Genomic DNA, 14,325 nt, shown 5'->3' on the forward strand with positions numbered 1-14,325 from the left:
GTACCATTTAATCTTCCCACTTTCTCTGGTTTTCAGTCAGCAGCAACCTCTGCCTGACACTCGTGTTTCCAGCCACTCAGAGATTTGTTAGTGCTACAAACAAAGCAGGGAGTAAATAGTGGCAGAATTGTCATTACCACTATTGTCCCACAGCAAAAGGTCCTGCTGTCACTGTTAATGTTTGCAGAAAAGAGCAAATCCAGAAGATAAACCCAATTTTGGAGCAACACTGGCCTCAGGTGGACTAGAGACCATACCAGAAAGGAGCCATCTATGAATAATGGCCATTGACACAACTGAGAGATTTGGTTCCTACGTGCAAGAAGTGATAGCCCTCAGGTATTTCACAATTCTTGCTAGGTATTACTCTATGACCTTCCATTTTATAGGCTGACTTTTGCTATCTAGATAATTAAAGAGAGAGAAGCTGGCTCTGCACTCCATGGAGTTAGTGCTTTATTACCTCAACACCAGAAAGAAAGAAAAGCAAAAATCCAAAAATGAAATGTCATCAGTTTCTCAAGGAATAAAATGGAGTTCAGTTCAGCCACCCACGCAGAAACATCCAGTGCCCTGTCCATTGGGCCTCCAGCTCCTGCTGGAGGAGGATCACAGTATGGATCACATGAAAGCCGCACGTCTCATCTTCCAGCCAGGTAGGGATGTCTTGGGGCTCAAGGACATCTCAAATGGTCCCAGGCACTTATGTTTAGGCAAGAGAATCGAGTCCAAAGTTTGTGCTTCTCTAGACTAGCTGATAAGCCCCCTTGATGGGATACTCAGCTATGCTGCACAACAAAATCAAGGAAAAGGACTTCCTCAGTCCTTCTCCATGATAGTTCTTTTCAAAATGCCCCTCTTCTCACTTTTCAGAAATTCAAGTTAACCCTATCATCCCTGCTTGAATGGGAGCACCCGCACGCATTTTCTTCTTTGATGTATAGAAAGAGAGGACACCACTATCTTGAAACAAGACCAAGGTGAAAGAATAAGGAATAAAGAGAGATTATTTTGAAGTCAAAATACAACATTCACGTTGCTAACACCATGAAGTTACTAACAGACAAAATATACTCAATTGCTGCAACTTTTGGTACATGTATGCAGGACTACAAGCAGAGATACGAACTAGAAACAGCACCATAGATATCACTTTGCCTATATAATTAATGTATTTTTAGCAACGACCATGATCCAGTCACAGAAATAGGGCAGCTGCCGCTTCAAAGACTCATACAGTGTAAGTACTATGAAGATAAAGAAAAGGCCAAGTGCCCTCACACATGGCTCTTGTAGCCCACTTCTACAGAAATCAGTAGCAAAACCCCTTTGTGGCAGTACGCATGGACCCAGAACGATTCACGACGCAGCAACTAGTAGATAACTCCCTCTCCTGAAGGATACACACCTTTTTAGAAGAGTAGCTGCAGTTATACTGAAATTCAAGATAAATGGCTGATGGTTTATGGTTTGTCTTATGCAGAATAAGACTAAGTAACCTGATAGCCATTTCTGGTTTGTTTGTTTTTTTAATTTCTCAACAATTTAAATTATCTATCTTTATGCAAAAATTAGAAAAGCAATCACAAAGGATTGTCACATAGAGAAGAGAGACATGAAGCGGGAATAACATCAAGTTTTCGTCTACAGGAAGACATGACACAAAGGAAGAATATTTAAACCCTAACTTTCTTAATGTATTCGAAAGAATCTCAAAATTCTGTTGACACTTTAGGGAAGCGATCTCCTTTATCCCACAAGTAAATGTAGGATAACTTTTTCACTAATTCAGTTTTCCAAGAAATCCAACATTTATAACAGAAACCAAATGAAGTATTAGGAGAGTCCACCAAGCCATTTGATCTCCCCTAGCTCATACAAGATAATCAGCATCTCACACCAATGCAAAGGTTATAGCGTGCTCTTGCTTAAATAAACTAAATTAATGAAATACAGACATTGCTGAAAACGTTTCTCACTATGTGTGGTAACAAAATCTCTTATCCTGTTTTCAAAGCACCTGCGGAACTGAGGAACAGATTCTGACAATCTTATTTATGTTGAAAAGTGACAAACTTTACAACACTTCTGATGAAATAATAGAGATTTACGCTCACAGTGTATGGTCCTATTCAAGGAAAACAAGAACTTGAAAATTTCTCTCTTATGTAGTTAAAAAGGAGGAACTGTCTGTGTTACGGCCTAATAAATACAGAGAAAGGTTGAATACAAGAGTTTTATGAAGGGAAATATAGTGCTTATTTAAGAACTCAGGTGTTTATGGTTTAGAAATTTAAGTAATACTTTACAAGGTTAGAGAAAGTGTGAAAGTCCCTTCAGTAATTTAAACCTAACTTGAAATTAATGAAAAATACATGTTAAAATTCTCACAGAAATACATTATCTAAATATTGAAAGAAATAAAAGAAAGATCTCTTTCAGGGAAGAGTATTTGTGGAAATTTTATTGCCATTATTTAAACTATATAGTTTTCTCTGTAGCATTAATAACTATCAGTTTTGAGCTATTAGCTACTAGATAGATAGTGAAACACAGGGATAGCTGAACTAGCTTAACTAAACCAGTTCAAGTAGTAATAGTCCAGCTGTAACAGCAGGGAGATACCACAGAATAAATGAATTGCAGCAACAACCAGAATACTTTCACCATACTCATGCTTCCACTTGAAATGAAGGAATTCCAGGCATCTCCACACAACACAAATCATCTCTTTCTATGCCTTAAGATGTAAGTGAACGGCTTGCCCCCCTGCAGCACACAGGCAGCAGAGCTGGGAATAAAGCAGCAGGTAGCTGTATTTTCCTGATTTGGAGGACACATAGATTGATTTGGGGTTTAAAACTACTGTATTCTTAGAAGAATAAGCTCTTACCTTTACAAACATGAAAATCTCATGATCTTCCTGAAAGTTGTCAATTTCTCCAAAGTTATTGTTAAGGGGGAACTTGAGGGAAGTTGAAGAGTTGGAAGAAGTGCTCTGGCTCCGACGCAACTGGAAATCCGGAAGAAAATGCATGTTGCTCTCAAACATCATGCCCTCTACGTGTTTATCTTCCAAAGTTGGGCTCATCAGATCCATCTCCTGGTATGGGTGGTCTTCTTCAGCACCATGGTGAGATGAAGAAGAACCATCCTCCCCATCAGCCCCATGCTGAGAGGCCACAGAATTACTACAGCTACCTTCTGAGCCCTCTTGACTACTATCCATGTTCTCTGGGATAGTAGTGATTGAAGGAGATGCTGGATCTTCATGGACATGATCATAAAGATTATCCCCTTTGTCCTCCTCAGAGTCTGGAATCCCATAGATATTGGTGTTGTTAACATTTTGATAAACATTGGTAAAGACCTGATCTGCCATGACTGCTGGCTGGTGAGTTTTGCCTGCCTTCTGGTACCTTAAAAGACTAGAATTAAAGTGAGATGTTGACAGACAAATGCTCTTTAGGAGGAAGCAGAGTCTGTGGTATGCTTTCTGAATGCTCTGCTACACACGGCAGATCTCCAACAATCATTTACTGAGAGCTTTAAATCAACAACTACACTTCCACTGAAGTAAAAGATAGGGCTGTCTCACTTTTAACCCCTTTGTCGATCTGACTGCTGGTAACTATATCTTGGGAGCTGTAATCACTTTCTGTTCTTCCACATATAGCCTGGCCAAGTATAGTGAAAAACAGCTTAAGGACCTATCAGTACTAGAAAGCTTCTAAAGTACTAGAAAGATAGGTATTCTTTCACAGGAAGCCAGAAAGTTTTACTGGAAATCTTATGTACATTTTGTGTAAAGAGGTAGAAATGCAGACTTTACCCATTTACTGATATTTTCAACACACAAAAGCCTAGCTTCAAGGAAAAGCAAGGCAAAACTGCCTCAACAATACAAGCAATCTGCAACATTTCACTGGTTACTTACACCACCATCAACAAATGATGATAATTTATAAAAAAACTACAAATAAAAAAAAATTATATAGTGATATATCCATGAGAAAAAGGCATCAGACTTGAACTCTTTCCAGTTTTACCACTGGTTCACTTTAGGACCTTGAACCAGTCACTTCACATCCAGCAACTTCATCCTCTCGTCTATAAACTAGGGCCAGAACTGTAAGAAGTCTTGTGAGCTGCCTTGGAATCTAGGAAAAGAAAGCACTGAATAAGCATTAACTATTATTATGTATACTTAATATATCATAGAATCATAGAATCCTTTAGGTTGGAAAAGACCTTTAAGATCAAGTCTAGCACTGCCAAGTCCACCAACTAAACCATGTCCCTAAGTGCCACACCTACACATCTTTTAAATACTTCCAGGGATGGGGATTCAACCACTTCCCTGGGCAGCCTGGTCCAATGCTTGACAACCCTTTCGGGGAAGAAATTTTTCCTAATATCCAACATAAACCTCCCCTGGCGCAACTTGAGGCCATTTCCTCTCGTCCTATCATTTGTTACTTGGGAGAAAAGACTGACACCCACCTCGCTACAACCTCCTTTCAGGTAGTTGTAGAGAGCGATGAGGTCTCCCCTCAGCCTCCTTTTCTCCAGGCTAAACAACCCCAGTTCCCTCAGCCGCTCCTCACAAGACTTGTTCTCCAGACCCCTCACCAGCTTCGTTGCCCTTCTCTGGACATGCTCCAGCACCTCAACGTCCTTCTTGGAGTGAGGGGCCCAAAACTGAACACAGTATTCGAGGGGCGGCCTCACCAGGGCCGAGTACAGGGGCACGATCACTTCCCTACTCCTGCTGGCCACACTATTTCTGATACAGGCCAGGATGCCATTGGCCTTCTTGGCCGCCTGGGCACACTGCCGGCTCATGTTCAGCCGGCTGTCCTGACCTGGACCCCCAGGTCCTTTTCCGCCAGGCAGTTTTCCAGCCACTCTTCCCCAAGCCTGTAGCGCTGCATGGGGTTGTTGTGGCCCAAGTGCAGGACCTGACACTTGGCCTTGTTGAACCTCATACAATTGGCCTGGGCCCATCGATCCAGCCTGTCCAGGTCCCTCTGCAGAGCCTTCCTACCCTCAAGCAGATCAACACTCCCGCCCAACTTGGTGTCGTCTGCAAACTTACTGAGGGTGCACTCGACCCCCTCATCCAGATCAGTGATAAAGATATTAAACAGAACTGGCCCCAATACTGAGCCCTGGGGAACACCGCTCGTGACCGGCCGCCAGCTGGATTTAACTCCATTCACCACAAGTCTTTGGGCCTGGCCGTCCAGCCAGTTTTTTACCCAGCAAAGAGTACGCCCGTCCAAGCCACGAGCAGCCAGTTTCTCCAGCAGAATGCTGTGGGACACACTGTCAAAGGCTTTACTAAAGTCTAGGTAGACAACATCGACAGCCTTTCCCTCATCCACTAAGTGGGTCACCTTGTCATAGAAGGAGATCAGGTTAGTCAAGCAGGACCTGCCTTTCATAAACCCATGCTGACTGGGCCCGATCACCTGGTTGTCCTGAATGTGCCGCACGATGGCACTCAAGATGATCTGCTCCATAACCTTCCATGGCACCGAGGTCAGGCTGACAGGCCTGTAGTTCCCTGGATCCTCCTTCCAGCCCTTCTTGTAGATGGGCATCACATTTGGTAACTTCCAGTCAACTGGGACCTCCCCGGTTAGCCAGGACTGCTGGTAAAGGATTGAAAGTGGCTTGATGAGCACTCCCCTCAGTACCCTTGGCTGGATCCCACCCGGTCCCATAGACTTGTGTGTGTCTAAGTGGTGTAGCAGGTCGCTAACCATTTCCCCTTGGATTATGGGGGCTTCATTCTGCTCCCCATCCCTGTCTTCCAGCTCAGGGGGCTGGGTACTCGGAGAACAACTGGTCTTAAAGACAGAGGCAAAGAAGGCATTAAGTACCTCAGCCTTTTCCTCATCCTTTGTCACTGTTTTTCCCCCTGCACCCAATAACAGATGGAGTTTGTCCTTAGCCCTCCCTTTTGTTGCTAATGTATTTATAGAAACATTGTTTATTGTCTTTTATCAATTACTTATAATCACATTTAGGTTATATATCTCCATGTCATAAGACATAGCCCCAAGTTTCCAAGGTTGGGTTAATGCCCCTTGACTTTAGCAATCTAATTAGTCACCTTGTCTATACAGTTCCTTTTCTCTATAGAATGGAGAGACACAACTCCACAGGATCTAAAGCAGATGAATACTTCCAGCTTTAGCGTAAAATGAACTGCCCTCTTAAAGACAGATACACATTCCAGAGCACCTGAAATCAATGGAGCTGAAACTCATTAAAGATCCAAATCTGAATTTATCAAAGTTACGAGAACTTCAGACCTTATTGACTAAAGACTTATCTATGTTTACTGTATCTGGATTATATAGATTATTTATAAGAATTCTTAGATCTAATTATATTTAACCTTTTGGGTTTGAGCCAAAAGGAAAAATAAAGGTGTTTCCCTCCTGACCCATCCTTATAACTTCCTGAGAGGTAACTGCCACAGCCAGGTTGGATTTCTAAAAGAAACATAGAAGAGAGGTTAGAGAGAAAGATTGTAATTCCAGCAATCTCCAAACAAAACAATCAGGGGAACACATTCCGTTTCACATGGCAGAGTAGCAGGTGCTGCCTGCCTGAGATTTATGATTGTAGTTTACTGTCATTATTCTTATATTGAACATTTTCTACTACTAATAAAGTTAAATATCAAAAGCAAACCAATACTTCAGCTTATTAAACTTGGATTCACCTTTTAAGGCTCCTAGATAATCCCGAAAGTGCCAAAATCATAGTCACAACCAAGTTTAATCACTGTAACAGTGAGGAAAAACACTACAGCAGAATTTGAATTCCCTATGTGGAACCAGCAATACAGTACAAAGACGCAGGTAAGTATCAGAGATCAATGAGCACTCTTAGCTTGTGAGTGCATTTCTGGCCTGATGCAACTCAAGGACTTCAAGGTATGTAACCCATACCAAGGCCTAATTTCAGCTATTACTACCCACAAATTCCTGCCTGGCACAAGTGGTCCATCAGCAAACAGAACGAAGCACATCTCCTCTTTACATTTTCTGTATATAACTCAGCTGCAATTCTTCACATGGAAATCTTAAATAAGAGATTCTGAAACATGTGCTGTGTAACCTGTATTGCAAACTTCTAGCATTCAAGACCAGCTATTAGGCTAATGATAAGACTGATTTAAAATCATGAGCTTAAATTACTAAAGCTCAAGAAACCTGGGAAAACCAATGAGCCAACTAGAAACTTTTGTAACTTTAACTTTTTTAATTAATGTGTTTTTGCTTTTAAGAACACACTTGCATTTCTTCACATTTTCTAGAAATACAAATTTATTTCTATCTGCGTCTGTTCAACTTGCTCTGAGCGTGGCCTTGATAAGCAACTCCCACTGATCTTCAACCCCTTCTTACAAAGAGCGCTTGCAGGATTAAATATGCTGGGATCGTAAAAATTCTCTCCTTAGTCACTCTGCTGGCAAATAACTTGAGTAAGAAAAGAGAACACAGACACATTCATGATGCAAAACAAAGAGCAAAGTCCAATTGCACAGTATTAAATCAAATGACTGATCTTTTTTTCTCCTCCACAAAGAAGACATTAGCAGGATACAGCAGCACCTGCTGGAGAGTATAAAATATCACAGGTAAAATAAGGAATAAGAGCATAACGTATGAGTATTATTTAAAAAATAAATAAATACAGTTGATGTGGATTTCATTAGTCAGAAATGTGTGTTACCTAACTTCTCCTTTCCTCTGCCCACCTTCAAGAGCAAAGAAAAGTACCATTCAGCTCCAAGATCCAGACTTCACTCTTGTCAGAGTGATAAAGCCCCAGAGTAAACCTGACCACACAAGAATTTATCCAGGTGGAAATCAGGTGCATTTCAAATCACAAACCCACCGCTGGTTTACAACCCTTACATTTCATCTTCAGGGAAGACAGAAAAAATTTTTGTGCCACAATTCAAAAGCTGTGATAACAAATGAGATCAAAACTGAGGCGCCCACATTGTGTCCTGGGACACTAGTGTCCTGGCCTGCTCCCCTGTGTCCTGTGCTGCTCCCTCCCTATTCCCCAGCCAAAAATGCTCTGTTCCAGCAAAGGAACAGGGCAGAGCAGCTGTGTGCACGTGCATCCAGTGAAGTGGGACTTCTCTCCTGCAGAGAAGTGAGACGAAAGATGTTGTACAAGGCAGAAGAGCAGAAAAAGGTCTCGGCACCACTTTGTGCTTCATTCTCCTTTGGAAAATGAAGCCCTGTGAGGAACAGTCCCAGCCCCACAGCCACAAGAATGGAAGATTACAAAAAAGAGAGATCATCAATTTCATCCATTCCTTAAATTCCTCTGCTCCCAAATCTAGCAGGTGTTGAATTAATGTGGTAGTTAGTAATAGCAATACTTTCCACTGTTAGTTCTGCAATTCAAGTTGTGTCGCTTACTATTGCATGTACCATCCATACCCACGTGAGCCATCCGATAACACTGGATATTTGCTTTCCAGAAACACAAATAACCACATAAACCATAAGCAGCAAAATTCATACAAGGACAAAGAATGTGAGCAACAGAACTCCTCATTTTCAAGGTTTATTTTTTACTTCATGACTGAATTTTCATTTTTCTTCTAACCTTATTCTTTTTAAAGCAAGAAATACCAGAATTAACGTGACCGTAACTCTGGTTAGTATACGTAAGACACAAGTTACAGTGAACCAGCAAGATCTCTTAGGTCTCATTTTTAGAAACTTTGTTTATACTAAGTTTAGCTGTCTATTGTTCAGCACCTAGATTAAGCTCATCACTGATTCCTTCTACCGTCCAATGGATGGCAATGGGCATCCCAGAGTATGTGATAAAAAGAGGTGGAAAGAATTATGTCAGAAGGAGATTAAGTATATTCTGGAGATGGTCTTTATCACTGCAAAACTCAAGTCATCTGAGCTCCCTAAAATATATGTCTTTTTAGACAGCAAGGTTGGAATTCACCTACATTTAGAAGCCTACAAATGGACATCAAAACTCACGCTAGGAACCTAGATAATTGCCTGGTTCACTACACAGACATTTATTGGTATTTAAGTTGTTTGCTTAGACCAACTTGATTTTATCTGAAGGACAGCAAATATAGCAAGGGCCCTGACACACTTAGAATAATACGTTAAAATCAGACCACCGAAGCTACTACTGAAACTTTCTCTCTTCACCCTGTAACCCTAACAGAAATCAGCACCTCCAGCTTTGACTTATTTTAAAATGTCAAGCAGCAGACCAGCTTGTAAAGAAATTCCTGCATTTCTAGAGTCAGTTATCCCTCCCCTCCAGAGCGGAAGAGAAGGGTGGAAAGAAGGAAGAGTAACAAGAATGTCAGACCCCTAAACAGCATACCTCACATCTTCTCAGAGATTAATAATTAAAGGCAAAAAGCCACATTACACTATTTAATTCAGATTCCCAATACAGCAAGACTTTTACCTGGGTACCCCTTTATTAAAGCCAATACCTTGCATGTCTTCTAGACGTTCCACAGTATTGGAAACCTCAACTCATCCATCAGTGCCACGAGTAGCTTCAGTAGTTAATAGCCCTGTTTAGAAAGAGCAACCTGTTTCTATCGGAATTTCTCAGGAGGTAATTTCCAGTTGGTTATTGCTTTGATTTTAGTGCTTAATTAGAAGAGTCCTTTAGTTTTATTTGTTCTCCATGAAGATACTTCACACTTTAAGCAAAGAGCCTGTAAATCTCTCTTCATAACCTAAACAAATTGAAGTCCTTCAGTTGCTTGTTCTAACATATCTTTTTTCCAGCCGTAAGAGAAGCAAGAAAATTGAGCAGTTAAAACAAAATACTCAGGGTTCTTGGAAACAGCTGAACCTGAAACTGAATGATGGTAAACAAAGTTTTTTATGTCAGTAGAAACTGAGGGGTCTTAGCGTCCCACAGGGTCAAGCCCTTCACTTGCACTTAAGAGCACTCAATGCAAAAATCATGAATGTTCTTGCCCATTCAGGATGCTGGCTTTACAAAAATAACTTTTTTTGCTTTGTAAAGCTCAAACATTTCCAAAGCTTTGCAATGTGTAGTTCAAGTATATTATCACAACTACACCGTGGGCTCTGGGAGAAAGACTGTTTATGGTTTACAGACATATTACAAGGGAGTTGCAATAAAATCATACCACTTTGTTTTCACTCCTGACTGCACTAAATACCTGGATGAAATCAACTGCAAACAAACTTTCCTGCATCGTTTCCAGCTTCAGCTTTTACTTACATGGTTAGCAGCGCCTCATCTCTTCACAGCTCATAAACAGTAATGCTTTATTCACTGCCGATCTTGCACTAAACAACATGAAGAAAAGTCCTTTATCCCGCATTCAAATCTTTTAGGAAGTCTCCGTGTACGGTACTTTTCTATTTTGGCTCTGTGCTCTCTACAAGAACGAGAGACTTGCGTTCCTCTACCCAGTTATTCCTACAGCCATTAACACTCACAGACCTGCATAATAGGTCTTCACAGACCTATTCTGCATAATAGACATAACAGGTTTTCACAGACTGTGAAAAACAGCACTCTTTAGAGGTCCGAGCATCTGCAGCTCCCCACAATTTTTCAAAATGGGAATGTGTTGGTTGAGAAGGAGGAACAAGACTGTTCAGTATGGCCAGCCTTTGGTTGGTCACCTTTGGACACCCGAGAGGACTGTCGGAACCACACTGCTATAAACTGCTACCTCATGAAGGACAAGAAGCCGCACAGGTATGCTGACAATTTTATCTGCATTGTATGTGTGCATATGGAGTTAGTTCATCTTCTGAAACACATGCTTCAGCTCAGTCTCATATTAACTGTTGACGTGCAGCTATAGCAGTTTCTGTTTTCTATTTAAGGCATAGTAAGGAAAACAAAACGCACAGAAAAACCATTTCAGAAGACAACTGTTTGGTACGAGACTTTGATCATTGCACCATTTCACACAAGAGCCAGCTCATCCTTGAAGCAGGCCTCCAGAAATCCATTTGTTGCTCAACTAACACTGACCTGGATTCTGCAGTCCTGAGGGGCTGGCTCATGAATTCAGGACTCCACTGCAATAACGGTGATTTACCTTCACCCAGATTTTGCTTTGCTATTGACACTGCATAAAAGGCATATTTAAAGCCAACACATCAGTAAATTTGACTCTGCAAGAGACAGACACTTCTCCACTGGGAACCAGACAAATGATGCAAAATAATTTTGCACAGGACACTCAACTCTAATGTTTTCAACAGCTTTTAGTTGTTAAAAATACCAGCAGTAGTCACTGTCAACAGATATTTGAAAACCTGCTTTACCTGCTGCAGGGCCTAAACAATTATTCCTGATTTGAATGTTTCAAAGCCCTTTATTTGTGGTCTACTGGTTCCTTCTATAAAACTTTGTTTGGTTTGCTCTCCAACTCCATGGTTGGAAACTCCATTAGAATACCTGAAAGCCTAAGAAACACTGACTTTTTATTCGCCCAACTGCTCCAAGGAAACCATTTTTGTTTGCCTGTAAAATCTGGCATCGTTTCAACATCCTTGTTTACCTCTGAAACTAAACACCCTTAGAAAGCCCAGCAACCCGGCTTCAAGTTTGTTTACAGTGGAGGCTCTAGTAACCGAAATAGAGAAGGCAGAGACACCACACTATCACCCTGTCATGCAGCCTTAGGGGTATCATTCCAGAGACAGTTTGAGAAACAGCACGGTTAAGAGCCACATTTTGTTTATAGCCTCCATATACAACCTATTCTTCAGATTAAATGGGCACTAAAAGCTTAAAGTCTAATACATTTTAACAGCTGTTAGTCACCTAGTCCTTTTACAGTTTTATGAAATGGTTTTCTGTTTTGCTTCATCTCAACTATATAAAGATGCATCAAAACACAGTAAATGACTGACTAAAAAACCACTCAGCAAAAATATCAGAGATCTCTGTCACATAGATAAAATTGAGAAAAAAATTGGAAAAATACAGAAAAATATTTCTCTTTCAATAGTCAGTTATTTTAACTCTAAGTAATGAAAATGCCCTGCTTTTTCTTAAGAAAGTACTTGAGACAAGTATCTGAACTATTCATGTGCAACATCTAGTTTTCATCTGAATAAATAAGGAGTTGCTTCCCCGCCACAACACTGCCAACAGGAGGGTATAGTTCCCCATCTAGAAATTAAGTGTTTTACTAAACCTAGCCAAACGCTGAGAATATTTTGAGGTTGCCTACCCCTTACTTCCTGTCATTCACTAAATTCCACTGACACAAATGCGTGCAATGGTTTTCGAGCTGCAAATGCTCAGTTCTACTACAGCAGTGAATCTGTACAGCTTCTGGCAGGTTTTAGTATGGTCTAGTGCTTAGAACTGCAGTCTATACAGACAAATGTGGGGTGGAATACAATACAGAGAGAGATTAAGGTGAGGGAAGGCAAGCATCTTGGTAGCTCCCAGTTTTACTTCTCTTAATGTAAGTATACATGTAACTCACCCATTTCTTGTAGGCATACACTGTAAATGGAAGCAAAAACTGTATTAAACACGTGATACACGTTGAGTAGCTCAGTTCAAAGTCCAAAGTTGGTACGGTATGCTGCCTTTATGATGTGTCAAACTGGACACATTATATTAGGCTGGGCTCATGAATAGGTGAATACCGTGAATAGGTTTCAAAGCACATGGGTAAGGGTAAACAAGAGATTACTCACACCTTTTAGGACTGAATAGTTGAGTAAGTATGTTGCCAAACTAGGTTAGCAAAAGAGCCCTGATGCTTAAAATTTGTCTGTATCTCTGTATAAAGTTTATAACAAGACCTGAATCGTAATTTGATGAAAGTGGCTAAAAAATTGCACCTGTTATGTATTCCCTTGACCTCTAATTCACTCTGTGTAATAAATATTTTGAAGGATACAAAAACACAAAAAGATCTTGACTTGAACTTGACATATAACATGTGAATAGCTGCAAGAACTCTTATCTAGCTCACCCGGAATTTTTTTTTTTCCCCTTTCACAATCCTGTGCTTTGCCACACCTGCTACATTCCATAAATCAAGGTGAATCAGAGGCGTGTCACTTTATTCAGCCTACTGTAGCACATCTGTAGAGCCACTCCACAGTTGGCATGCACAGGTAGCACAACCTGCCAAACTCATACGTATGTGAAAGCCATTAGAAAGAAACAAGTTCAAATCTATGCAGCATTCAGAATAAACATGCTAGCAGGATACACAGAATGAAATTCAGATCCTCTACTTAAGTCAATCATGAATATATAGTCATATCTTTTTCTCAGTTTTTATGATGAAATTTAAAACGGAGTGACAATTTCTGTTCTGTGCTACTAAAGGACGCTTATTTTCTCTACACAGAGCTGATTTCATTGTTATTCAGCACCAGTAACTTAACAGGTTTTGCAGAATTACTAATCCCTTCTCATAATAAAAAGGAAAACCAAGGGAATGTAAACTATTTGCCTTAATTTATGAAGCAAACCTACACCAGGACCCAAAACAGACCTCAACCCATCATACCACATGCTGCTTTCCTAAAAGCAGCACTGGCCTTCCGAGTACTTACATTCAACAACACACACAATTTCCTGCATGTATTCTAAGTTTTAGGGCAAACCAGTGCTGTCACGAGAGAGCACAAAAAGGTCATATGCAGGAAAGAAAACGAACAGTCAACTTTCAGAGCTGTGTGGCCGGAAGGGAGCAGGAGTCACAGAGAACAGGAGATTCGTAGTCACGCTGACAACCACCACCGCCTTGCGAAGGCCACAGCCTGGGGCTGCCGCGACACCTGCAAAGGAGGCAGGTTACAGGCGTCCTGGAGAAACACAGGACAACTCCCAGTAACGCACCCCGCCACAGCCTCGCCTCGCCTCACCCCACAGCATCCTCCTGCAGCCACGGGGCACCCCAGCAGACCCAGCACACCAAGCGAGCTCTGACCCCTTACCAACAGGCCTCGCCGTCCCACCTCGGGGGCTAACGTGCTAACGCAAAAACCCGTGCTCCCCTGCCACCCCGCCACGTCTCCCTGCTTGTGACAGCCGCCTCCCACAGCTCCCCTCAGCCCCACTCCGCTCAGCTCCCCACAACCCCCCTCACCTCAACTCACCTCCTCTCAGCCCCCCATGGCTCGCTACAGCTCTGCTCTGCTCCAGCCCGCCACAGCTCCCCTCAGCCCCCTCACCTCAGCCCCCCTCACCTCAGCACCCCCCGCCCGGCACCCCCTCCCCACGTCTCACAGCGCGACGCCCACTCCGCTGGAACCAACC

At 41.7% G+C, this 14,325-nt stretch overlaps 1 protein-coding gene across 2 annotated transcripts in view; it reads right to left on the reverse strand.

Annotated features, from left to right (window-relative positions):
* CLIC5 (chloride intracellular channel 5) overlaps positions 1-14,216 on the reverse strand; it is a 95,671-nt gene extending 81,455 nt beyond the window's left edge. Inside the window, exons 1-2 of one of the 2 annotated variants that reach the window (XM_076332660.1) lie at positions 14,166-14,216; positions 13,620-13,844 (exon numbers count right to left, since the gene is read on the reverse strand). Coding sequence is in view for 1 of the 2 variants with exons in the window: in XM_076332658.1 (XP_076188773.1) it covers positions 2,894-3,382 (489 nt within the window). In the remaining variant the exon portion in view is untranslated. Of the gene's footprint in view, positions 1-2,893; positions 3,442-13,619; positions 13,845-14,165 lie in introns of those variants that run through there. The other variant, XM_076332658.1, reaches the window with a different exon arrangement.
* Between the last annotated feature and the right edge of the window lie 109 nt (positions 14,217-14,325).

This window comes from Aptenodytes patagonicus, chromosome 3, assembly GCF_965638725.1.
Source record: "Aptenodytes patagonicus chromosome 3, bAptPat1.pri.cur, whole genome shotgun sequence".
Lineage (NCBI taxonomy): Eukaryota > Metazoa > Chordata > Aves > Sphenisciformes > Spheniscidae > Aptenodytes > Aptenodytes patagonicus.